Raw genomic sequence first — 25,989 nt, 5'->3', positions numbered from 1 at the left:
TATACAGCAGGCAGTTGTCCTCAGAGCTACACCAGAACATTTATGATTTTCCTCTTGCTCTCCAAAACAAATGCATGCGGTAATTGCTGGTTGCAGTCGAGATTTTACGACACCAGGCTGTGGGTGTCATACCGCTTCGACCAAAGGGGGGCACTATCATCAACGAAAACGTAAAGTTCCGCACAGCTGCTTTAAGTAGGACTATATGTGAGAACACCCTTAGACTAAATTATGTCCAACAACAGAAATCTACTCAGATTTTTTTACTCTGATAGTAATGTATTAATGTCAGGCATAAATAGATGCCCAGCTCAAACTGGCTTATTATTGGTACAAAACTATCATAACACACCCTCCATTGTTGAAAACTCATGAATGTGCACAGTTTGAGATGGTAACAGAGCGCACACTAGAGACGTTTGCCTAGATGCTTTTCTGCCAGGAGGCTCTTTCTGGCCCTTTCTTTTCTGTGCCCTGCTACGTCCTGCAAAACCACACCCATCTGGGAGAAACCCCATGCTTTTGGGAAATCCCATTCTTCTTCACCCTTGGATGTTTGTTTTCTTAAAGTTTTGCGGCAGTCGTGTGATGGAAACATCATCAACATGCCAACTTGCTCACTGTGAATTCACCTGCTCTTTTCACACATGGGCTCAGTCGCACATTCTGCAGGAAGCTGGCAGGGTAAAGTCTGTTAAATGTCCAACCCAACTGACTCACATACAGCTGCTCTGGATGATGTCTTGATGATTTCAGGGTTGCAAGGGGCAACATGTTAGAATTAAAATACACCACACATACAGTAAGTTATCGGTTACCTCTTTTCTCTGTGGTGACCACTAGCGCCTCAGCAGCTTCGCCCCAGCCCTTCCTTGTCTGAGCTTTGATGCGGAACACGTAGACAGACTCCGGCTTGAGGCCAGTCACTGTGTACTGGCGAGCGCTGGGGATCAGCACGTCCACTGTGGGTGTGTTGCTGTTGGAGGAGTTGAGGTGGTATGCGATCTGGTAGGCTGCGGACAAGTTGGAGACAAACAGTCTTACTGGAGGCTTCATATGGAGCTCAGTGGAGGTGTAAATCTAGGCTGAAACATGCTTTTTATGTATTTGTTGCTTGTGTTGGTTTCCCTCACAACAAGAGGGAAAAGCAAACTGAGCAACAAGCAGCTCTGTCTTCTCTGAAACGATTCCATTAGCATCTGCTCCTGCATGCTACTGTGTGGGTCTGACATACTGTACCGTTTAAAACAAGTTATCTGACAGATGTATAATGAATCAAACACTCACAAGGAAATCCCCAATTAGCTTACAAGAGAATCCAACTCCCTTTACAGCTGGAAAATAACAGGATTTGATATTAACAAAACAAAAGTATGCTGAGAGTCATCAGGAGCTACAGCTGTGGGCTACATTAAACCTCAATACTTGGGGGCAGTATTCGAGAGTTTCCAGGTCACTCATTAATCCAAAAGATACAAACATGTCTGGACAAGATTTATTAGACTTTCTTATAAAATGTCAACACATAAAACTGAAATCTAAACTCTTCCTAAACAAAAAAGGATCTTGAATGTTATTCACCAAGTATAATGCCATTGGGCTGCGAGGGGGACTGCCAAATAAGCCGGACTGAGGTGGTCCGCACTTCAGGGAACAGGATACCCACTGGAGGTCCTGGAACTGCAGGAAAGAAACAGACATAATATATTTAACACTTTAACAATCAGGAGTTACTCAGAATTTCAATTTGATGACCAAATATCACATCAAACTAAAGATATAACCTAAAAGTGCCTTTTCACCATATAAGGTGACTTTTTAAAGACCACTTTATATGAAATTTAAGACCAAATTTGCAATGGAAATACACATTTTACATATATATATATATATATATATATATATATATATATCAAGTACTCTTTCCAAGTGAACACACTGATGTCAGTTCAAAATGAACAGTAAGAAAAAATGGCAACAACTGGGTGAGTTTAAGTTTAACGTGTTCAGTGTAAAAAAAATCTCATTGCTGTCACTATTGCTATTTATTATGGCATGACTGTACAAAGTCACTGGGTCTGTCAGGCTGGAGAAATTTCCATGGTAAAGTGACCGAAAATATTTAAGACCCATCAAATCTGAAGAGACTCTTCAAGGACTTGTTGACACCCAGTTACAGTCCACACAGGTCAACACCATAAAACAAAAATCTACTTTCCATAAAGAAATGATACTTAGGATTTTTTGATGTGGGAGTTCTATGAGGTCCTTGTCCTTAGTCTGTGTATTACCTACTGTAGATGGCGGTCAGCATGCCCCCGTTTTGGAGAAGCGGCAGGAGTACTGCCATGGAAGGTCGGCAATATGCTGTTGTGGATGGGGACAGCGGCAAAATGTATTTTCGACAGCTACTGCTTTACATTGTTGTCAGACAGCGATTTCCAAGCAGCAGTGGTATCCACCTATACTCTCCAGACTCCTTTGACAAAAGCAGTCATTTTACTGCACAGAACGTGGGAGTTGCTGGTCCACTGCTGTTTTACTTTTGTGAATCCAAACTAACCCTTTTGAACAGCAGGCTGCGGGTCATGTTTTATACATATATATATCTATATATATATATATATATAGATATATATAGATATATATATACACACACACATATAGCTAAAAGCTCTGCTGGTTTTCTACCCCGAAGTATTTGTAAACAACAAGGCGATTCCCTCCATAGTCTGGCCGGACGGATGAGTCATGGCCTTGTAAAAGATTATGTTTGTTTCTTTTAGTTGGCGAGAATGTGTCGCCGCAAACGCGACAAACATCCACTAACTTTGACGGAGTTTTCTGCGAGCACGGCTGAGCCACTTTGTACCGCTACACGTGTTTCTACTGGGACTATGTTTACAAGCAAAAGAGTTCAGCGAGCCACCGAAGGACCGCCCTGCAGATTTACTATTGGTTCTGCAACGTAAGGAGTTTTTTTTTAACTCTGAAATTGTACCCGCCCATCTAAACACAAAATCAGGGACAAAGTCATCAGTCTTTAGTTAAGCCAAGCGTCTAAAGACTGACTTGTGAGTCTACATAGAGACAGACAACCATTCACACTCACATTCACACCTACGGACAATTTAGAGTCACCAATTAACCTGCATGTCTTTGGACTGTGGGAGGAAGCTGGAGTACCCAGAGAAAACAGCCCCCTACCCTGGGTCCAAACAAGGAACCCTCTTGCTGTGAGGTGATAATGCTAACCACTGCACCACTGTGCCACCCAGTTCGCTTAATGTTTCTTACTCCTACTGTATGTCCCTACCATCATCCAAAGTCCTCTCCAGGATGGGTGGAGAACTGGGTCGTCCATCTCCAATCCGTGTGAAAGCCAGAACCTGGATCTCATAGAGCACGTATTTCCCCAGGCTGGTCAGCTGGACACTGTGGGTGGCGTTCCCCTCCACTGTCCAGAAGTGGACTGCACTGTCAGAGTCCTTCTCTTTGTACACCACCTGATCCAGTGAGGACATAAAGAGAAGTGGGAGGGAAAGAGGGAATTTGGAAATTAAGTGGCCTCACATACTGTCACCCTGCTGCTTCGTTTGTGTTGTGCCCAAAAATAACTATCATCTCTAAAAAGTAATTAGAGGTCTTTGACTGCTCGGTAAATAAACACATAAAAAGCACAGACAGACCTTGTAGCCCAGAATGAGACCGTTTCTGTCAGGCTCGGGAACTTCAAACCAGCGCACCAGGATACTGCTGGAGGTGGTGGCGAAGGCAGACACGTTGGTGGGTCCACAGGAAGGGACTGGAAAACAAAGAGAGCAGAGAGGCGAAAACATTATGCCTGAATAGTCCATTGTTTGCGATTTACTCTGGAAAAAAATGCATTTGTCACGCTCCCTATGTGCATGTGTATTTACTGTGTGGATGTAGGTGTTCTGCAGAGATGCAGTTTGACTGATCTGCTACGGTTATATCATGTATGCTTGTGTTTGCACAAAGCCTCGAATATCCCGGTATACCCTCCAGGCCTGCTGGAGAAAAGAAAAAAGACTCAAGAATAGGCCTTTTCTCTTCCTTGGCACTCATCCCCGGACATAATGCGCTGATTCCTAAGAATTTGCTGGAGTGAGTGGAAAAAAAGAGCAGAGGAATTCCACATTCGAGTCCATGTGTTCTCAATTTCCTCAGTCTCCTTCCTTCACTCCTTCCATTCCCCACTACCCAGCGTCTGGTGAGTGCTATGAAAGCAGGAGCATGAAGGCAAAAGAGTTTTTTTTACTCAAACAGGGGTGGGCTGCTAAAAAGATTCTAGCATTGAGCTCTTGAGTGGGACGCAATCTGCTCACACATAAATTCAACATATGGCAAAGTGTAAACTGTAAGTGTATGTTTGTTACTTCTAATATGACTCATAGATGTTCAACACAGATGTTGCAAAAACAGTATCAGAGGAGTAATCAGAGGGCTTTCTTTTTTAGAAAATCAATATAAATATGTTTGTGGTGCTTGTGTAGGGATTTGTGTGTTGCTGTGGGGCTGTTTCAGGTGTGAAACAAACACCTCATTTCAAATATATTTCGAATATTTAGAAGCAAACAAATGTGCCTCTAAATATTTTATGGTCTAGTGTGAAGGATTTTGGGGGGATGTACTGGCAGAAATGGAATATATTAACTATGTTTTCTTTAGTGTCGTATCACCTGAAAATAAGAGTCATTGTCTATGCCTTCAAATACCCACATTACCATACTATATAGTATGGCAGAAAAAGATTTAGTATGTCCCAATAAATACCAGGATGTTCTACTACATCTGGTCCGATGTTGCAGTATGTAAGCCAGTATGCTTGTCTGGCTATTCTGACCCACAATCCTCTGCACAGCGAACGATATGTCACATCGCCTGAGCCGCAGAGAGATGACATCTTGACAGCTGTTTGACAGTTGTCAGAAACTGCAACGACGGCTGACGACGCATTCAAGTTACTGATAACCAGTTGAACAGTAATAACAGGAATACTGATTAAGTGAACAAATAATCACAAACAACAAAAGGACATAACTATAAAAAACGATTAAAGAGCTGCAGATGTAAATGTGTCGCAAATATAATATGTGAGAATCTACAATCTGTGCAGTTATAACTTTAAAGTTAAACTACACACATTGCAAAAAAACAACAGCAGAGCTCTCCAGGTTGATCTCGGTCTCTGGCGAACTCAGTAAGTGATGTTCATTTTATCTCCAAGGTAACGGACATAAAAGCAAGAGGGTCAACGTTCAGAGCGTAACGTTACGAGCCAGTAGTATGTCCCCAACGTGTGCATACTGCATGCAACAGTAGGTACTTTTTAAGGGCAGCTGCAGTATGTGCAAAAAGTAAAAAGAAAAAGCACATGATTTGTAACACTTAGAAGGAGCCATTTATATCAAAATATTGGGGAGATCTTTGTCCAAGGAATCCGCCATGTTTCTACAGTAACCCAGAATTTTGCTGCTTTGAGTCTGCCACCATAGTTAGCAGCCCCTCTGTGACGAGCTGCAGCATCCAAAAAACCCCAATGATTTTTAACGTGACACTGCTTTATTCAGTGTTTTCACTGTTTTAAATCACTGGGTCAGTTTGTTTTGAAGAGATGAGACCTCTGTCGATAATTCAGCTCCCGATAAAAACCTCCTGCAAGTCTGAAACTTAAATTATCAGAGAAAAAAGTCTGAGCACACATGCCGGGTCCATCTCCGACAAGCTGAACTTGGAGAGGAAGAGACCTCTGGGGATAATTCAGCTCCAGGTAAAAACCTCCTGAAGGTCTGGATCTTAAGTTGTCAGAGTAAAATGTGCAAAACAGCGTTGGAGAAGCATGGTGTTTTAACATGAAACTGCTTTAGTGAGTGTTTTTTTACCAGTTTAAATCATCAGGTCTGTTTAATTTTGAGAGAAAGAGACCTCTGGAAAATTTGGCTCCCAGTAAAAACCTTCTGAAGGTCTGGATCTTAAGTTGTCATGAAAAACAGCGTTGGAGAAACCCTGATTTATAACATGAAAATGCTTTGTTCAGTGTTGTGACCAGTTTTAATCACCTGGTCCATTTGCTTTGGAGAGGAAGAGACCTCTGTGGATAATTCAGCTCCCGGTAAAAACCTCTGCAATCCTCACTGCAAGACGCTACTAAATCCTGCATACTGCTCCTTTAAGTAAGCAACACTATGTTTTTGTAATCCTAATGACATCAGACAACCGCTGTTTTTCACCGAGGACGACGGATAAGGTGCTAACTCACCAGACTCCCTCGTCCTGCCTCTGACTGGCTGGCTCCAGGGCCCTGTCCCGATGCCGTTGACAGCCTGGACCCTGACCTCGTACTCCGTCCACTCCTCCAGGTCCTCGATGGTGAACTCTCTTTCCAGACGGTCGGCGATGATGTGGGTCAGCGCCCGGCCCTGAGAGCCCGCACGGGAGTACTGAACCCTGTAGCCCACCTGCTCTGCGTTGCCGTTGTATTCCCACTCAGGCAAAGGCTGTGCATGAACATTGAGAGACGGGATGGAGAGGAAAAGTGCGTCAAAACAAGCCAAACTCCTTAGAACATATCATTTTGTCATGGTCTAACATTATGGATAATTTGGAGAGGATAAGCAACTTCCTACTTACCATCCATCGTAACCAGAGGCTGGTCTCGCTGGCGGTGCGCAGGGTGACGTTGGCAGGTGCCATGTCAGGAGGAGCAGGCAGGGTCTGGATCTTCCTGGAGGGCTGACTGGGAAGACTGGTGCCCACGATGTTCACCTGACGCATGCGGAACCTGTCGTTTGGAGTTAAAACATTATAATGTGTCCTGAAATCACAGCTCAGAATCTGGCAACTTGAAATGAACATTATGAGCTGTACTGTAATACTTTCAGTCTGCATCCTCTTACATGAGGCTTATTGCATTTGAACGGAGATCAGAGCGTTGAATATGAATACAGTACGAACATGAGCGGAGGGCTTATTTTTGTTACAGCCTGAATATGCAAAAAAAAAAAGCACCATTTTGATCCAACGTGAGTGATTAACTCTGCTAAAATGTAAAGTGGCAGCGATGATGTTGGAAATGATGAGAACTATAGCTGCTGAAGGTCTTCAGGGATTGGCTCAGTGAAGTGTTCGGTGGTTTATATTGAATGTGATCATGGAAAACAAGCCGACTGCAGTGAGATACAGATCATGTGCGTGCTGTAAAAATAATTTCAAAATCACACTATCCGTAACGAGCTTGTATCCAAATCAAAGGAGGAGAGGAGGAGATAAAGCTCCTGGGATGTGCTGAAATTAGACGAGATACTGGAACGCACAAACACCTTATCTGTTGTTTCACAATCGGCACGCGCTTGATTTCCATGTTATCTGTCATTAGATTATACTGGGAGAATCATAAGAAGGTTTGTCTCTAATAAGGGCATTTTGTTGCTGTAATAACGCAGTATGCTGTGTAAACAGTGGACAAAATAAAAGTCTGTGCTTTGGGCCTAGCTGCATGTGCACTTGTGTTTGTTTGCTGCTCAATCTGGGCATTACATGATTCATGAAGGTTCAGTGTGCAGGATTGAGGATTGTTGGCAGAAATGGAATATAATATAAAAGGTGTGTTTCTTTAATGTTTCACCTCAGAACGAAAATTGTGATGTTTTTATCACCTTATAATGAGCTGTTTATATCCACATAGGGAGCAGGCCCTCGCTCACAGAGTTAGATATGTTTCTGCAGTAGACTAGAACCGGCTTTACAAAGGGCCATTCGTATTTTTACGTTAGTCACCGTGGACAGAAGTCCCTCCATGATGAGAGCGTTTAAACATGAAACTGCTTTGTTCATTGTTTTTACCGGTTTAAACCCAGAGTTGCCTGAACTGGTTGATAACCAGCTTTGTAGTACCTGCTATCCAGACGGCTAATGTTAGGGTTAGTCAAGCAACGAGAAGATATCCTGGGTAAGTTGAACCGGCTTCGTCGTACAGGCCTCTGGTCCGTTTGTCTACGTGAGGCGAATTCATTTGCGGGTAATTCAGCTCCCAGTAAAAACCTCCTGAACAATAAACACTGAAGGAATTCTAACCAGAAGCTTCAGCTGGTTGCAATCTGCTGTCCTCACTGCTAGATTCCACTAAATCCCCCTACATCTTACACACTGTTCCTTTAACCAAAACCTCTTAGAGTCAGAGGCCTGTGACAAATAACAGGAGACAGACACAGTTCCCAGGAGGCTACCTGTAGAAGGTGTAAGGGTTGAGACCTGGCACCTCCAAGGAGCGAGCCTCAGGTTCGTTGGACACCTGGTGGACCATCACCCAGTCCTCATTTTCTCCAACAACACCCACCTGGGACCAGGACAAGAGAGAGTGTGTCAAATACAGCAGATATAACAAGCGTGAACAGTGTAAGCACTGCAAACCTCTGAAGAAAAATCTTTTCTTGGGAGTCTTTTTGTTTACTCTAATTCTATTGTTGTTTATTCTACTAGTGTATATACTGTAATTACATTTTCACACTTCAAAGGTGAGACTCTTGTGAATTCAATGAGCCCACTTTTATTCATGTGTGATGATGTTAGCCCCCATAGCAGCCATTTTACTGTAGTGAGACCATTTTTTTAAATGGACATCAGTGTATAAAATGACCTATTGTGATGTTTAGGATAATCCCAGCCCAGTGAAACTTTACATACACAAGCTACAGACCTGGAGCATTCAGAGGTTGTGTGGCTTTTATAGGTATATTGACAATAAGAAGGGTTTCTGAGCAGTTTCCAGAACAGACGTGCTCGCCATCTAATCGCCAAAAAAAATGCAGAAATCTCCAAATATCAAAAGTTTTTAATACCAAATCCCAGCACTGATATTTCTTTGGTGTTCCTCAAGGTTTTGGTGCATTAATATGGTATTTTGGACCATTTTTTAAATCAAATCTCCATCGTATACTTCTATCATAATGTTCTAAGCTCCTACACACTCTCAACTTTCAAAGTCTGAATAGGACCCTAACAAAACACAGTGTTTACTTCATATTTATGACTATAAACACGTGGCACCCAGGCCTGATTAATCCTCAGGTTCTCTGCTTTCAGATGATGTATAACATGTATATGTGGCGTATACTGTTGAACTGCTATCTCCCATTAAAGATCCCCTGCCTCCCTGAAAAAGACAATCTTTTTTCTCTGGTAGGGAGGGGCGGAGTGGAAGAGGTTAAGGGAATTGTGACTTCAGCTCTGGATTAAATCTGGTTCACCTGGGCCTCCACCTGCCAACGGGAAATGGAGGTCTTGCCATCATAGCCAGGTTTGAACTGCAGGGTGACAGAGCGTGGGCCGATGTTGGAAATTGCCATGTTGGTAGGAGGGCCAGGAAGCTCTGTGAAGAAGCAGGAGAGAGAAGGAGACAAAGAATAACTGACACTTCTATAGGTGCACTTTATGTGGCTGCCTCTCCCACAGGGTGGCTTTGCTTTGTAGACTTTGCTTGGGAAAAAGAAAAAAAAAAAAATCCATCAACCACAGCGCCCCCTTGTGGCGGCACAGATACTGCACACACTCGGTGATCTGACTCCTTTCTCTCTCTTGTGCTCCCAACTTCAGCTAAAACAGCAAAACTAGATTAGACTTGGAAAAGATGCTTACACAGAGTACACAGGCGGAGACAATGCCATGAATGTCAATTACACCGCAGTTATCTGGAGATACGATTCAATCTGATATCTCACTGTTTACACTTGAGCTGAGTAAACAATAAGAATGGATTATTCCCTGGAAATCCTGGAGGGGAAACAAATCTGAAAATGGTGAATTCAAAGAACAGCAGGAGGGTTTTTTGTGTATATGAATATCATGGTTTGTTTGTGACTGTATGTAGGGATGTTTTTGTTTTCCTGTGTCTAGGAAGGTATGTATGAGCATAAAATAATTCATTCTTCATCCTTTTTTTTCCTCTTGCGCTTTCCTCGAGATCAACACAAAACCCACCACAATATATCCCCATTCCACAGCACAATATAGTTTACATAAATCCAAGCTGAAGTCAGCTGTGGCATATTGTGATTGTGGACAGTGCACTAATATTAAAAAGATATAATCACTCCCTCCGGCACACTGAGCAATTTTTTCCAAGATTGCTTAAATGCGGGTGTATTCAACCTTAATGAAATGCAGATTACACGTGTCGTAGTAAAATTAGCACCTCTAAATCATTTGCATGACTGATTATCGAGGTGGCTTTTAGCCGGATCATTACGGTACAGTTTGCAGGCACACAGGTGTTTTCCTTACACGTATACAATGAGAGTAATCACTGTTCTGGGGACTGTAACTGCTGCTCTGAAGCCTGCTCTCAATACAACAGCCTGTCATTTCACAGGTTTCACAGATGTACCGGCTCTGAATGCTGCTCGAGTAATTGATGTGGGCATTGTATTTTCTATGACACAATTTTGCAAATATGAAATCATTAAACACCGTAATTGTCCTTAAAGCTCTCGCGGGAGCTGTTAGTTTGCGGATGTGGCGCTGATATGTGTAGGGGTGGGGTGTTCTTTCTGCTCTGTCCCAGCCGAGGTGACTGGGGCTCTGATTTCATTTTGTCTGGCGCCAGACGACAGAGAGTGTGTGTTCACAAAATTTAATGTGAAACAGTAAATATGCAGGATGGGAAGGTTTAATAAAGGTTCCCACCTCTGACTGAGACATGTTAACAGAAATCCTGCACTATAAACTGGAGAGTTTGAAGGAGGTACAAAGGCTCTAGTGAAAGATGCCACTGAGGTGCATTATGGGAAATGTATGTATGTATGGATCCAGTGTTTTTGGTGCTTGACACCTTACATGAACTAAAAGGCAGGATAGCTTGGTCTTGATTGCTTCCTTTTTGATAATTATTTTTCCAATCAGTCCCTCAAGCACCCCTGTCAGTGGATTATCCAGACAAAGTAACTGGTAGACCTGCATGATGTGAGGAAAATTTGCAATGTGCGAGAACAATAACTACGTTAGCATGCACAAAATATTCCAGTTTTGGCCCCTATTCCCAAAAAGACAAAACTCCTACTAAGGCTGGGCAGTATCGAGATATTGTTATCAAGATATGATATAGAGATATATATTGAGAAATATATAGTCTTGATATGAGACTATATATCATCTTAGCTTTTGGTTATCGTTGTATTGGGATATTGAATAAATTCCAAGCAGAAATTCTCCTTCCAAGCAGAAATGTGGGTTTGACTTTTGGGCATCAACTTTGCTGATATTGAACCAGCTGTGTGGCATCGCAGTGTGTGCTGCTGTGTGGTATCTGGCTTTGCCCCTGTGCTGCTGCCAGCACCCAGACCTCTGCGGTTGGACAGGTGGGGAGCTCCAGAGGAGGCCAAACAACATTCAGTGTGATGACACACAGCTGGTTGAATATCAGCAGAGTTTCCCTGCTTCCCTTCACTGGTTCCTGTACAGCAGGGTCGGTCTTTGTTTCACTGTTATAATCATTAAAAAGCAAAAGCAGCATGTGTATACATTCAGTAGGCTATATCTTCAGTAGCTAGCTAGCCAACCCTACACTTTTCAGGGTTTGATTTTGGTTTTGGAACAGGGAAGAAACGTAGATCTTTTTCCAACCTCTCCAGGTAACGAGTATCATTAATACACGGACAACATTTAGCTTCAAAGATTTACTCACCAAACAGAAAATCTGCCCACATTTGGCACTTGATTTCTGACCCCAATTGGTGGGTGTAGATAAAATAATTTTTCTTATTTTTTGCAGTCTCTTGTGATGGGTTGATCACGCATGTTCATATCATGATAACTATGACAATATGATTTATCGTTCAGCACTAGTACCTGAGTTCGAGGGAGATTTCCTTTAACAGTGTGGCTTGATATCACAAAAGCTAAGTGAGAAAATAAGGTTTTGTTTGTGTGTAATTTGGGTGTACTGACCCTTGCGTGTCTGTACTGATTGTTTGGTGACTGACCTGGCGGGACGCCGGAGGAGATGGTGGAGGAGGACAGCTGGCCCTGGCCTTTGGAGGTCATTCCTGCCACTTCGATGGTGTAAGTGGTGAGCGCGGTGAGTCCAGTGACCCTGTACTCTAAGGTGACGTTCGGCAGGTAGTGGGTAACTCTGGTGTTTGTTCGGTTGTACTCCTCCCACGAAATGCGGTAACCTGGAGAGCAGCAGAGATGGGTTGACAGCAACAGACAGAGAATCCTCTCAGGAAAAATTCAACAGCAGTTTTACTACAATAGCAACTCTCAGCTCGCATGCTACGGGGCAAGCTAACAGAAATATTAAATTAACTTCATCAAAAATTGAATATAGCAAATTAAATCAGCCTGTGATTATACCTCCCTGCACACACACACACACACACACACATCCTCCACCCACTCACATCCACACACACACGCTTACCCTCTCAAAGTTAATGCAATTTGCTCCTTGGCCAGCAGCTCTTTTCATGTGATTGCATAAGGCATTAGGCAGCATTTCTTGCCAAATCAATAATTTCACATGGCATGTCAGTGTTTGTCTCCTGGGAGTGTGCAGCACATTAAAATGCTTTGGAAAAACACTTCACAATATTCTGCTAAATCTCAACCTTTGTAAACACTTGAATATTAATGTCACTGGTGGGCATTTGTTCTTCACTTGAAGTTGAAGTAAGAGAATTATGCAAACTGGAGCTGAAGTAAAATTTGGCTCATAAGAAAGATATTTATTTAGGATATTTTGACTGTGCATCCCTGGACAAGTCAGATGAAATCTTTATTTTGAAGATAAAGGCCTTCCCATTTTATATTTTTACCCCAGCTCCTCGTTTTCGAGCGCCGCCTTACCCCTCTGAACACAGATACAAGGGGTAGTGGTTGACATCTTCCCTTATGAAATGGGGCAACCCAACAGGATCCTGATATTCTGGTGTTCACAAAAACAGACACACTGAATGTTGCCAGATATTGCCACTATGCCGTCATCTGCAGTGGTAATTTCTTTTTCTTTGGCTACAGGAAGCCTTTTGCACTTGTCAGGAAGCTTGCAATTTGTTCACAGCTTAAGTTTCACGCTACTGATCAATCAAACAAGTCATCAAATAAAAATGAACACTACTTCATCACCAGGCAGCTAGCGGTGCTCTGTAGGCTAACGTTAGCAACGCATGCTCTTAACCTGCTAGTCTGCACTGATAATAGAGGAGCGGTAACAAATGCAGCAACTTCACTGCTGGACACTAGTAAAATTTCCGGCATCATATGCCATCAAAGAAGGGAAATGCGACATGGAATTGTGTCAAAATGCAGGACTGTCACGCACAAATCAACAGTAACAGTGTCACGTTAGCTAGCTCGTTAGCTAAACATCGACATTGTAGTGATGTCTTTTGTCAGGCTTGTTAAAGAGAAAAGAATCGTAACACATTTAAATGACAATAAACTAAGTAAGTGATTGTTATCCTAATTTTTAAATCTTTATGAATGAAGAAAATGCATTTGTGGGTTTCTTTTGTTGCTTGTGCACCTGTCTTGCCGATGATTTCTCATAAGACTCGGTCCTGTCTTCCCACAGGAAGTGCGCAGGGCTTTGAAGCCAATATTCGTAGTGGCCAAATTACAACTTCTGAGCCCATCAGGTGATACCACCGCGCCCAAAAAGACTCTTTCCTATATATACATTCTTACATTGGGAAATGAGACGTCTGTAAATCAGTGAATGACTTGTTTTGGGCATCACAACCTCTGCAAATGACTGGTTTCACTATCGGGATTTGATCCATTTGGTCCAATAACATTAGGAAAGTCTAGAAGAGCCTCACGATCAAATAATTTTATCCTCACTCAAGTTAGTGAAGCGGTGAACCAGTAGCAGCTAGCTCGGCCAGCGGAAGTCTCTATGGACCCCACTATGCGGAAGATCTGCGTAACTTCATACCACAGAAATGGAGATTTTTTGACTTCATGGGCCACCGAGCAACGTTCATAGGAATAAGCAGGGTCCCACCTTGAATGCTGTATCCAGGTCTCTTAATACATTCATGCGCTAACCCAACAACAATCGAGACACCCTCCTAGACATGAATGCGTAAAATGTAGGGTTATGGGCTAAGTGGTAAGGGTACAGGGTGTTTTGGGATTGGGCCAAATTTACTTTTATTTTTCAGGACTGGTTACTGTGTCATTGTCTTTACCCTAAGCATAAACTGCTCCTTATGCATAACGAAAGACGGTGTTGACTGTATGATACAAACCTAAATTGCAAGCACATTGTCTCATACTAAAAAATGTAGAGATTAATGAGAAGCTAAATTTAACCAAAAGCCAAATGATCTCTCTGTGCACAGTTACAGATTCTGTACCATTTGCCATAGAAACAGCAAGGTTTAACGATCTCCCTGAGACCAGGAGCAGCTTTGTTTTTTACGTAATTTGGACGAGAATGAAAACAGTCCATGTGAAGTTTTATTGCTCTTTATATAGTCTGGTGATTTAAGGGCTACATTTTCAAAACGTCCTTCATCTCTGCTTACTTCTCCCATTATAAAAGACTTGAGCTGTGTTTTAGAGCGGGAGCCTTTTTTTGTGACAGATTTTATTTGCAGCTCAGGGAGAAGAGACAATGGAAGTTATATCATTTTCTGACAAGTGTTGTCTCGCTGCTGCGATGGTATATTTGATGTCTTATAAGCTCATGCCTGGGCAGCAGTATATGCATGACGCAAATAGAATAAACAAACAATGAAGTAGCTGTGTACCCACGTCAAGAGCTACGTGTGTCGGGCTCAATAAATGAGATGAAGCAGTTGATAAAGTCCCCAAGCAGACATGTTTATATGATTCACACTCACACCAATGTTTTGTTATATGTTTTTAACACATAATAGTATTAAAAACTCTGACAAGGGGCCAGGAGGCAAATCTATTGTTTCCCCTTCATCAGATCTTGATCTTGAGCTTTGGCTTTGGCTTTCTCCAGCACTACTCGCTAAGTTGACCTGTGAAAGAGCAGTGTGCATCAAGATGGCTAGCATTAGCATAAGAGGATTTTAGCGCTGCTCACCGTGGACTATATTGCTGTCATTGTTCATTTTAGTCCAACCATACAGTTTGAAAACGAGGCGCGGCTTCGGAAAGTGCACAAAAGCACAAAGTGAACACCTCTCTAGTGACAAACTCTGCACAGACACAAGTCAGTATAGTCAAAATCAGACATTTTAAAACACATTTCTGAGTGGAGGGGGGGCTGTACAAAAGTAACATACAACAAAATCTTCCTGTAATTGGTTTCTCTCAGCAGAGCTGTGACAAACACCACCATGAAAAAGCTGCTATTTCCATCCTTTCTCGCCACACTATAAGCACAAGTTTGGGGTGAAATGCATGTACCTGTGAGGACTCCATTCTTCTCGCCGGGCTCACTCCAGCTGACTTTAAGTGAGGTGTCCAGGATCTCAGTGAAACTCAGGTGACCCACAGCACCGGGGGCTGGACAGGGACAAATAAGGATAATGAGCTGGGCCTTACAGGCAAATGAGACACTCTGCATACAGTATTAATTCACCGCTGATCATAGCTGCAAACTGGTGATGGCATTAGCATTTCAAATATGTTTACAACAAAACGAGCAAAAACAAAGTAATTGCTGGGGAAAAAAAAAAAATGAAGACAAGTTGAGGGAAATTAAGAGTTTTTAAAGCCTAACCAATCATTTCTGAGGGAACTAACTCCCAATTATGATGATCCTGGCTGGATGCAGAATACACTCTGTCATTAGCACTTCTCTACAACTTCGTTCTGCATGAATAATAGATCTTGCCCGTAGGACGTGTTACTGTGAGATGCTCGTGTCCCCTTGCCACCACACGAGAGAGAAAACTGTGGAAGAAAAGTCACTTACTGTCCTCGTGTGTCCTTAATGCTTTGGGCGGGCTGCGGGGGCCGTCTCCGGGCGTAGTGAAACACAGCACAGAGGTGTAATACTCTGTGAACTTCTTCAGACCTGTCACATATCCCACGTGGACGCTGTCCTGGAAGTTAGGTCGCACTGTTACCATGGCAACTTCTTCGTCCTTGCCAGGCTCCCAGGCCAGCAGCTAAAACAGACGCGCGGAAAGGGAAAAAGTCAGTCTGAAGAAAATTACCCAGACAGCAGCTAATCATTTTTTCTGTAATAATCCTCACACATTCATTCTCACAAAACTAACAGCAGTGTCTCTCCCCGGTAATCCTGAGCCACTCGGAGGAGTTATTTGGCATCATAGCTCCCCCAAATATATTTAGAAAGATACCCTGAAGAGGTTTTGATTGGCTCCATTATGACAAACTGGGAGAGGCAAAGAGAGTCAAGGCTCATGAGAGGCATGATAGCATCCCATCATGCATGTTGATTGCGGACCATATAGCATCTACAAATGGGACCTGGATCGACCAATTAGGTGCTTAGGTAATGAGTCCCAGTGGCGGGTCTGTTGGGTTCGTTTCAAGTTTCCAGAGTGAGAGAGCTTCCAGGGAAGTAAAGAGCTGGCAAGACGATGTCAGAGGGATGGATCCTTGACTGTCTGCCACTCTTTCTCTCTCTGTCTAACTTGTTCTGTCTTCCCCTAAAATTCCTCCTTTGCCTCACTTCTGATCACCTTTTACACTCTGTCTTCACTTTTTCTATCTACAGCCTTAAAAGAATACTTCAACCCCCCTACTGACTACTTCTGAGTTTACTCATCCTGTGTTACGTTGAATTTGTGAAGAAAACTTTTCCTCGCATGCCTCCGGTGATCAAAGAATCCTGAAACAGAAAAAAATCTCGATGAATTCATGTCATAGGGGTCCACGATCAATATCAGCAAAACTCTACCAAAACGTCTCTCACACAACTCATGCAGTATAATCCAAGTCTAATATGTCCAATTGTACGCTCAGTGCTTTCCAAACAAACTTTCTGTAAAGAAGCTCAAACTAAAAACAAAACTTACCCATGCTCTCGTCCAAGCCAGACTCCATTGACAAAAACAGTAATTTTACCTTGCTGAACACTGGAGCTGCTGGTCTACTGCTGCCTCGATAAGTCAGTTTGTCTATGTTATATTGTGAGTTTGGTGACGCTGAACTAACCCTTAAGAACGCTGAAGTCACACAGTACCACAAACAAACTAACTGATCGAGGCAGTAGTAGACCAGCAGCTCCCGTGTTCAGTGAGGCAAAATTGCTGTTTTTGTCAATGGAGTCTGGCTTTGAAGAGAGCATAGATATGTTTTAACTTCAGTTCAGTACCTCATCAGAAAGGACTGTCTGTTTGGGAAGCGCTGAGCATATGACTGGATAAATGAGACTTGGGTTATACTGCACGAGTTGTGTGAGATCTTATAAACAGATGTTTTGATATAGTTTTGCTATTGTTAAACTTGGACCCCTATGACTTCAATTCATCAAGAATTTTCTCAGTTTTTGAATTCTTCATTCACCGTGGGGTCACGCAAGAAAAACAAACCTTTCTTCATTAATTCAATGCAACATGGGGTAGGTCAGTGGTGTACACATGGTCTTTATTCCATGACTTATTCCTTTAAGTCTCTCCCTGGAAAAAAAAATCTAGTATTTAAAATTCAGATTTGTACAGTGACCCCACTACCCAGCTGAGTGAGGCCTGTGGAGCGCTATTGAACAGCAAGACAAAAGGCAGAGAAAAAACCCCAATGACATAATTAAGTCTCAACAGAAAGTCACCGGAAAAATAGAACTACCCTATGGCTGTGACTTTATGATTCCCTGTGGGGTACATTTGTTTCATGAACTATACACAAGAGGCAGAGAGATGGACTATATTCAAGAGCCCATGACAAAATAATGAAGACATTCATCATTACGTGCGCACGGCTTCACAATAAAACATGTGAGAAATGGTTGCAAAGATAAAGAGAATGACCTCCGACTGACAAATGGGTGAACACAGTCCATCGTTCACGATGGCACCAAATATCTTTTGCCCCCTGGCTTTTCTCTCCCTCTCGCTACACAGGATATGTGATACTACAAGCTCAGCTCTGACAGTTCTGTCAATGGACGTGATGGCTGGTGGTGACGGCACCGCGGCGACTACTGACCCTGTAGCCCTGGTTGATGCCGTTGATGAACTGAGGGTTAGGGGCTGTCCACGTAAAACGGATAGTTGTCGAGTTGACCGCCTCGGCCTGCACGTTGCCAGGGGCAATGGTGGGCACTGGGATGGACGAGGAGAGGAAGAAAAAGCGAGACAGAGGGGAAGGGAAAAAGGAAGAGAAAGATGGAGGAGCAGGGAGACAAAAAATAAAGGTGTGAGAGCACATTTCAGTTGACTGCTGGAAGTCTGCCTGCATCTATTTTGATGTCAGTATTGATCGCTGCTGCACAGGTCACGGCAGATACCGCCATCACTCTCTTTCTGATGACACCAACACCTAATACCAGGGCTCTCTGTGGGTTTGTTTGTGACTGTGTGAGCTGCTTATGGATTTCAGGGGGCTGCCACACCTTTGTGTGGTCCTCACAAAGAAGAATCAATGCTAATGCAGCTGAACATCAGTCAGCTGGCTTTTAGTAGATGATATCAGTCAGAGATGAAAATAAACTTGATGCTAACTAGAGGAGTTAATTTGTGTACTTGCAGGATGCTGCATCCAGCCTCATTCATCATTAATAATCACCATGCTAAAATGAAACGCTTGCTTAAAATTAACACACATAAATGCAGACTCATTGAAAATATCACATTCAGTGATTAAGAAAGAAAATAGTCAGCATATCAGCTTTGTTCTCAGATCAATAAGATTGATGATATAAGCGCTCACCTCCCTGCAGAGTCCACTCAGTGACTTTGTGGCTGAAAGTGCCCAAACCCGCCCCATTGTAAGCAGCCACCTCGATCTCATAGTTCGTCCAGATGATGAGGTCCTCCAGCAGCAGGTTCGTCACATCAGGACTGGAAATGTTCTTCATCTGGTAGTCCACAGGCAGCCCGGTCAGACGGTACCTGACACACACATATGTGCAGTTTAAATGCTGGACTTTGCCACAAATTAAAACCATTAGAGACCAGAGTGAATCTGATGGTCTTCTGACAAAGAGAGGACATCACAGCACTTTGTTGCCAGTGCTAGTACACTGGACTCCCTGCTAGGGGGAGACAAAGCACCAGCAAACAAGCAATTAAAAACCACTGACAGCGCTGACTGTTCGTCTGGAGAACACCTGCTGTTTCATTTGGATGTAATGAATAAAACGCCTGACAGAAAACCAAACTAATTATATGTTTACAGGATTTACAGTCTTCCTGGCATATTGCTGACTCTGCCTATTAGAGTCACTAAAGTTTTTCTGAAGTCTAACCAGTCATAAAATTCTAGTTTTCTCTCAGACTGAATTAATTTTTAAATGATGTAGTGGTGTCAACTGGGAAATTAAGTTAAAAACATTGTCAGATGGATCAAGGACATTTTGGTGGGGATTTTTATATGTGATGGTGTGTGAGACGGGTAGGATTTAATTATGTCTTGATATTTGTTCATACTGAAACTGCAAATCCTAAATTCTAAATTGCACAAAAAGGAAATCAATCAGCTAAAAATAACAGCCATGATGAGCAGATGAAAACACATTTTCCTGCTGTATCATTCAAACTCTAGATATTTGCATTCCTCAGTTTTAAGAGTTGCTGTGTGTGTAACAGAACATGATGGTGAACCTCACGCTGAGCTCATGCTTCTAACCTCCAGGCTTTAAAATACAAGTAAGAAGCTAGACAGAGGGCATTTAAGTCGTGCTTCCACCAGAGGAGAAACCAATTCATTGCTTGTAGTGTGTAAAGGTGCTTTCTTGTCATTTACGACTACTAGAAAACAACAGAAAACACCTAAAAGCTGCTGTGTGTCGGGATGCACAACCAACAGGGTAAAGAACCCAGAACTAAGTTTTTATAAGGTGCAGAGCCGAAAAACAGAGCCTTTAAAGCAGGAACTGACGAGACATGAGCAGGAAGAATGAGAAAGCTGTGGGATCCTGATGCTCAGTATGCTTAACGCTAATTTGGCTAGACAATCTGTCGAAGTTGAAGCTTACTGAGCTATGCAGGCCTGGTTTTGATCTTTGCTCCGCTGATGATTGTACAGGTGATTTGATCAGGTAGTTGTAAATATCAAAGTATTTTCCTTCTGGCCACTCAGTAGTTCACTTCTCCGAGATAAGCAAGGCGAGGAGAAGGGGTGCTGAGACAGACTGACAATATTGAGTTTGTCAGAATATATTTTCCTCTATGGTGGATACAGGGTGCTAAAATAATCCTTTGACACATTTGTTAGTGTTTCAGCCCTTGGTGGCGTGTTGAGGTTTCCAGAGTTTGACATGTTACGCTCTGTCTCTGTAGTTAGGTGTCAGCGGAGAGGTGGATGAACAGAGATTTTACCGGACGGTGTAGCCCCTGAGGATGCCGTTCTGGTGGCTTTCCGGCGGGGGCTGCCACTGGATCATGATGGACTGGTTGGTCCGGCCGCTAGCAATGACGTTTTGAGGAGGAGCACTGGGGGGCTCCTCTGGGAGAGACACACTGCAGGACACATAGAAAGAGCAGGTACAAGGACACAAATATTAATATTAGGTGCAGTAGATTACATTGACAAAATCATGGACCAGTGACACAGCTCTTCACTATATAAAACAGAACCCAGTTTTCATTGGTATAAGTAGCAGCGTCTCTGCCATTTATGGTGCTGCCGCAACAGCACAGTAATTTGCAAACCGTTTAGCCCCCTTTCTGGGCATCCCATGTTGCTGAAGCCCTCTTACGACCAACCTGTGAGTGTGTCCTAGGCTGCCTACTACGAGGACAAGTAGTCTGCACCTATAACTTAGGTCTGAGATGGTATTTAGGAATGGTTTGTATTTGATGACCTCGGTCATAAAGGCTTCATCAGTTCCCAGCTGGCGGGTCGTGTTTCCATTCTGAACGGACTGCAAGTGACTCACGAATAGGGTTGTCATGAGAGCTGATACTTAGGTACCAAGGCGATGCCAACACGCAAAAAACACGTCAGTACCTAATTTTTTTCCGGTACCGTAAGTACCGGATACAACTTTGCCCTCAGTGGGCTGTGTCGATTCCTGTCTGAACTGACGGGGGCAGTAAACGCGCGTCAGTTGGTGCTGAGGACGAGCGCCGAAGAAGAACGCCTGTTCTCCATTGTCTTTGCTATAAACAATGACTTTTACAAGTGCTGCTGGAGCCACAGCACCTCGGCTAGGAGTCATGTGTGGAGATATTTTGCATTTGAGGCAGATGAAAGTGGAGTAATTATAAACTCGCAAAAACCAGTGTGTGAATGGTGTGTCCGAAGTTTCCAGACCAAAAGAGGAAACACTTCAAACCTGGCTTAACACTTAAAAGACAGACACCCTGACTTGTTTCAAGAATTCAAGGTGAGTGAGTTTCAATGCACCATCACTTGTGTTATGTTATACTTATCTTAAAATATACCTGACATTATTTGGGTTTGAGGGCCAGCTTATTGGGTTTAAAGGGGCAGCTACTAGTACTCGCTACCTTACGTTATAACTTACTCTGTAAAGGATGGCTAACGTTATGTGACGCTGATGATGCCGTCTTTAACGTTACTTAACGTTGCATTTCAAGCCATTATTATTGGACTAATCATCTGTCACCATATCTGTAAATTCAAAGTTTGAAACAGTTTTAATAAAGTAGTGAATTTAGAAATACACGAGTTCTGTTTTTTTAATTTTTATCGTGGTATCGAATAAGTACTGAGAATCGTGGAAATTCGCTGGCATTGGTATCGACTACTGAAATTCTGGTATTGTGACAAGCCTACTCACGAATGTATCAAGTTTGTAAAAAAACACATTTTATGTTTGAAATAAAATGAATTTTCAGCACAAGCTCAAGTTTGAAGTGCTTTTTCCTGTTGCAGAGTGACAGACAGCTACTCGACAGAGACAGCAAACTAGCTCGACGACATGGCCAAACAAGTATGATGCTGAATATATTAAACTGTGTGGACCTTGAACTAATGACTAAAGAGAAATGTGGACTCTGTGGTTGCACCAGTTGGGAACCAGTGCTCTAGGCTAAAGTTAAAGGTGCAGGCTACCTGTAGAACAAACACTAATTTGGACTCTTCATTTACACACACAGACACGCAGAGATATGGCGAGGAGAGAGCAGTGAGAAATAGGATTAAAAGAACACCCTCTCTCTGTAAATCATCATGACCAAAGCTTTGGTTTCAAACTAAAAGCATAAAGCTTTGTAATAATGTAACAGAGGGCTTAAATGAAGCATATCAATTTAAAGCTAAACGCCAGTGTAACTTCCACAGAGGCTCCGACTACAAACCCTCTTTTTATGTCTCTTGGTTTCTTGCTAGTTTGTTGCTTTTGTTAAAAAATCCTTGACCATTCCTTGTGTGCAAAATATGCACAGTGCCAAACCTTAGAGGTACATTATCCAAGAAAATTGTTGGCCACTGTTGTTGAACAGTATCGCCAGTGGAAGTGAAAGCCAAGCCCAGACTTGCTATATTTGCATTTTTTTTCTGCGCTTTGTCCACAGTTTTTGTAGCCTTTATCTTGAATGTGTGCTGCATATGGTCTGGCATCTGGTCACTACCTTTTTATAAAGCTCTGTTGTGCTCAGGAACATCCTGCACACAGCAAAATAAGAAGAAAATACAAGCGGAGGGCAGAATCTGCAGTACACGACTTCTAGTGGGTTCTACGTGGTGATTGAGAGGGATTACTTCTGTATGGGTATACACATTGTTTTCTTTAGGAAAATCCTGCATAGCATAGCTGTAAAACTCCACCTGGGGATGTCATACGTAGCTATTCAGCCACCTTAACACCATATATTTACCTTGACAAAACACCACGAGTGTCTGGGGAGAGAAGATGCGTATAAGAGATGGGAGTGAGATCAGTGGCGGTGACTAAGTACCAAATGGCGTCACGGACCGTACAGTGCCAGCCCCCCCGCAACACACAGACGGAGCCCCCCGTGGCTCTCCTCTAGCTGGGGAGCTGGCAGCGTGAAGCAGTGTGACAGACTGGCGGAGTGAGGGAGGGAGGGGCGGTGAGGGATCGAGGGAGGACTGAGTGCTTAAAGTTGTGTGAGGCTGCAGAAAGGCCAGACCTAATGTCGCCTCATAGCTAAATCCCTCCTGCGGCTCTCGGGATGTGCGAGCACGCAGGCGTTGATGTTTGTGAATGTGTGTTTACATGTGATTGTGCATGTCTGTGTGTGTATCTGCTTTGGTAGGCTTACACGTATATCCCTCTTCGCTGACTCTTGACTGAAGGGATCAGTCAAAGCGGTTGTCTTGGAAACGGGTTTCTGGAGCACAGTGTGCTGTTTGCTAACAACACCAAAGTTCTGAAGGTTCTTGTTTTTTGGCATTTAAGAATTCTCATCGCCAATTTAATGATACTAACATAGAGAAATGTTTTGGTAGATTTTAAAGCTCCAATGACAAAAAACAGGTATGGAAATGGTATGGACAAATATAACTTTAAGGCCTCCCTACAAAGGAAACTGTATACTGGCATTTGTGTCTCTCTATTTTGCATTACCTTAATAAAGGGGACAGAAAACTATGATGATGTAGGTGTGGGGAGGTAGGAAAAGATACAGGATTTGTCTTTAGCTCACCGGTCTGTCTCCTTGCTGAACTGGCCCTTCCCCACATCATTAACGGCACAGAGGCGGAACTGATAGGAGCGCGCCGGGATCAAGCCATTGACCGTCACTGCTGTGGACTCTGGCTCAATATTGGCCAGCAGGATGGCCCAGGGAGCGTCTAGAACAGAGAAGATCAAGTTTAACACCTTGTGTCACACGTCTCTTCGTCTTTGCTATGCTAACCACTCACCCCAACGTGCCATGAAATGTAACATTTTGAAAGCCTTAACATTTCTGGCCATTTCACTAATATTCAGAAGGGATTTTCACTCTCATGCCTGCAATCATTTTTGTCACGGCAGGTCACAATTTAAAATTCAAATTCATAAAATGAAACAAGTCATGCTGAGAGAAAGGAAGCACGAGCACGACGTGCTGCAGATCACAGGCCCGACACAGCTCTGCAGTGTATCAACTTAAATTGAACAGTGTGGCTAACAAGTTGAGATTAAAAGCAATGATGGACGTTCTTAATTAGTCTCATTGATCATGCTTTTAAATTCTTTTTCAAGTCCTTTGACGTATTTGCTTTGCAGTTAAGCTCATTGGGAAAAACACAGACGTCACAGAAGCCTGGCTGCGCGGAAATCGAAACAAGCGACATTTAATGTTGATCCCAAAAGTTCCCTTCTTCCCCGTCCCAACTCAGTATATACAATTTAAAGACCTAAAAGTCCCCAGGAAATTAAAACTGTGTCTTCCCAGTTTTAACCCTGTGTCCCTGTGTTAACTGATCATTATTCCTTGTTAATTCCAAAATATATCTAAAAAAAATCAACATCAGAACATTTTAAAATCAAAATCCCCATCTTTTCTTCTAAAACCAAGTAAAAATGATTTCTAATGTTTGATGACTCATCCTGCTCTCGGGCGTTTACAAAAGGTCATCCAATCAAATGAGAGTTTAAGCAACTGGCTAGCCACATCGGGGACATGGGGACTTTAAAGTTGAGTAAACTGACATTTTTTCCCCATAATTTTGTTGATTTATTATACACAATACATCCAACCGAGAAGCTCCCTTCAGATTTAATATGTAATGTTGATATATAAAACTGTAAAAAACACACAACAGTTGCTGTTTTCCATATTTTCACCTCATTATAAATGTCATTCAGGTTAGTTTAGACAGGAAAGGTAACGTGGGAAGAAGCGTGTGCTCAACTGTAAGCAATAAATATGAACAAGAGCCTTGTGTTAACAAATGAAGAGATTCTGTTTGAGTAAAAACCAGTGGGCTTTTAATTTGACACACAGAAAGAAAGTATTGAGTTAAAAAATATATAATTTTTTTCACATCTGTGACACATTCTGTAAAAGGTGTAATATTGCTGTGAAGACAATGCGGCAGACGAGCTGCTGGGTCTTGAGGTGATCACACTCAGGTGCTCTTTGGATACCTCAGGTGTACTGTGCTTATTCCATCCTGTGAAGGGCTAATTGCCTGGGTGCCACATCACATCCTACACAATTAATAATTTTTGATGGTAACTTGCATTTTTATATTTTTTATTGAGACCATATTCCAGCCCTTCACAAGATGAAGTGTAATGTAAATTAACAGATCATTTTCACTGTTTATTTTTGCTTTGAACTGCAATTGTCACATGGGAGAAAAAGGTAACATGCTGAATCTTGAGATGAGCTGCAGCTGAGCCACGCTGCTGTTCGGCTGTTAACATGGGCGCCGCAATGAAGAGTAAGAGGTTCCATGACGCACATGTGCCGCTCAGGTAGGCAGTGTGACCCATTCACTGGCTTTTTTTGTTTTTTGAGTACCGACAACACAAAAAAGATGCTCCGTCTCTGTAATCGCCCTTTTCCACCTAAATTAGGATGTGACAGTGTGTATGTGGGTTTTTAAACACAAGAAAACCTGCTAAAAAAACGATTTTCACCACGATTTTGACATCACAGAGGATCTTGAGAGCCACCTTGGGTCGGAGGTGAGTCGGCAGATAGTCTGCCACGACGAGTCCTCATGTGTGAACAAGCCTACGAGCAAGTCGCCCCCTCCACTGCGACTGGGACTGGATATCTGGCATGTTAGAAAACTAGAGAAGTCTGACACGACTGACATAAAGCATCAGCCAATGAGAGGCGGGATACGTCCCACGTCAGCACACAGGAGGATGGAAGAAATGTGAGGAGGACAAGCCGCAGGGTTGCCACTTCTGGGCTTGTTTCCATAGCCCTGGTTGCTTGTTTCTCTCCCAAGATCTGGCAACACTGACAAGCCGGCAAGCAACAA

At 42.8% G+C, this 25,989-nt stretch overlaps 2 protein-coding genes across 3 annotated transcripts in view; one reads left to right on the top strand and one right to left on the bottom strand.

Annotated features, from left to right (window-relative positions):
• rpl38 (ribosomal protein L38) overlaps positions 1 to 25,989 on the top strand; it is a 1,062,689-nt gene that overhangs the window by 344,277 nt on the left and 692,423 nt on the right. The window lies entirely within an intron of this gene.
• sdk2b (sidekick cell adhesion molecule 2b) overlaps positions 1 to 25,989 on the bottom strand; it is a 452,414-nt gene that overhangs the window by 46,186 nt on the left and 380,239 nt on the right. For both annotated transcript variants that reach the window (XM_049563134.1, XM_049563135.1), the window contains exons 15-29: positions 23,709 to 23,856; positions 20,451 to 20,591; positions 18,841 to 19,022; positions 18,118 to 18,233; positions 15,917 to 16,112; positions 15,406 to 15,504; positions 12,000 to 12,191; positions 9,270 to 9,391; positions 8,250 to 8,359; positions 6,655 to 6,805; positions 6,284 to 6,521; positions 3,690 to 3,805; positions 3,317 to 3,506; positions 1,582 to 1,680; positions 819 to 1,013 (exon numbers count right to left, since the gene is read on the bottom strand). In XM_049563134.1, coding sequence (XP_049419091.1) covers positions 819 to 1,013; positions 1,582 to 1,680; positions 3,317 to 3,506; positions 3,690 to 3,805; positions 6,284 to 6,521; positions 6,655 to 6,805; positions 8,250 to 8,359; positions 9,270 to 9,391; positions 12,000 to 12,191; positions 15,406 to 15,504; positions 15,917 to 16,112; positions 18,118 to 18,233; positions 18,841 to 19,022; positions 20,451 to 20,591; positions 23,709 to 23,856 — 2,295 coding nt within the window. The remainder of the gene's footprint in view (positions 1 to 818; positions 1,014 to 1,581; positions 1,681 to 3,316; positions 3,507 to 3,689; positions 3,806 to 6,283; positions 6,522 to 6,654; positions 6,806 to 8,249; positions 8,360 to 9,269; positions 9,392 to 11,999; positions 12,192 to 15,405; positions 15,505 to 15,916; positions 16,113 to 18,117; positions 18,234 to 18,840; positions 19,023 to 20,450; positions 20,592 to 23,708; positions 23,857 to 25,989) is intronic.

This window comes from Epinephelus fuscoguttatus, linkage group LG20 (genome assembly GCF_011397635.1).
Source record: "Epinephelus fuscoguttatus linkage group LG20, E.fuscoguttatus.final_Chr_v1".
Taxonomy (NCBI): Eukaryota; Metazoa; Chordata; class Actinopteri; order Perciformes; family Serranidae; genus Epinephelus; species Epinephelus fuscoguttatus.
The sequence above is the reverse complement of the archived record's forward strand: the minus strand, read 5'-3'. Positions and strand labels throughout refer to the sequence as shown.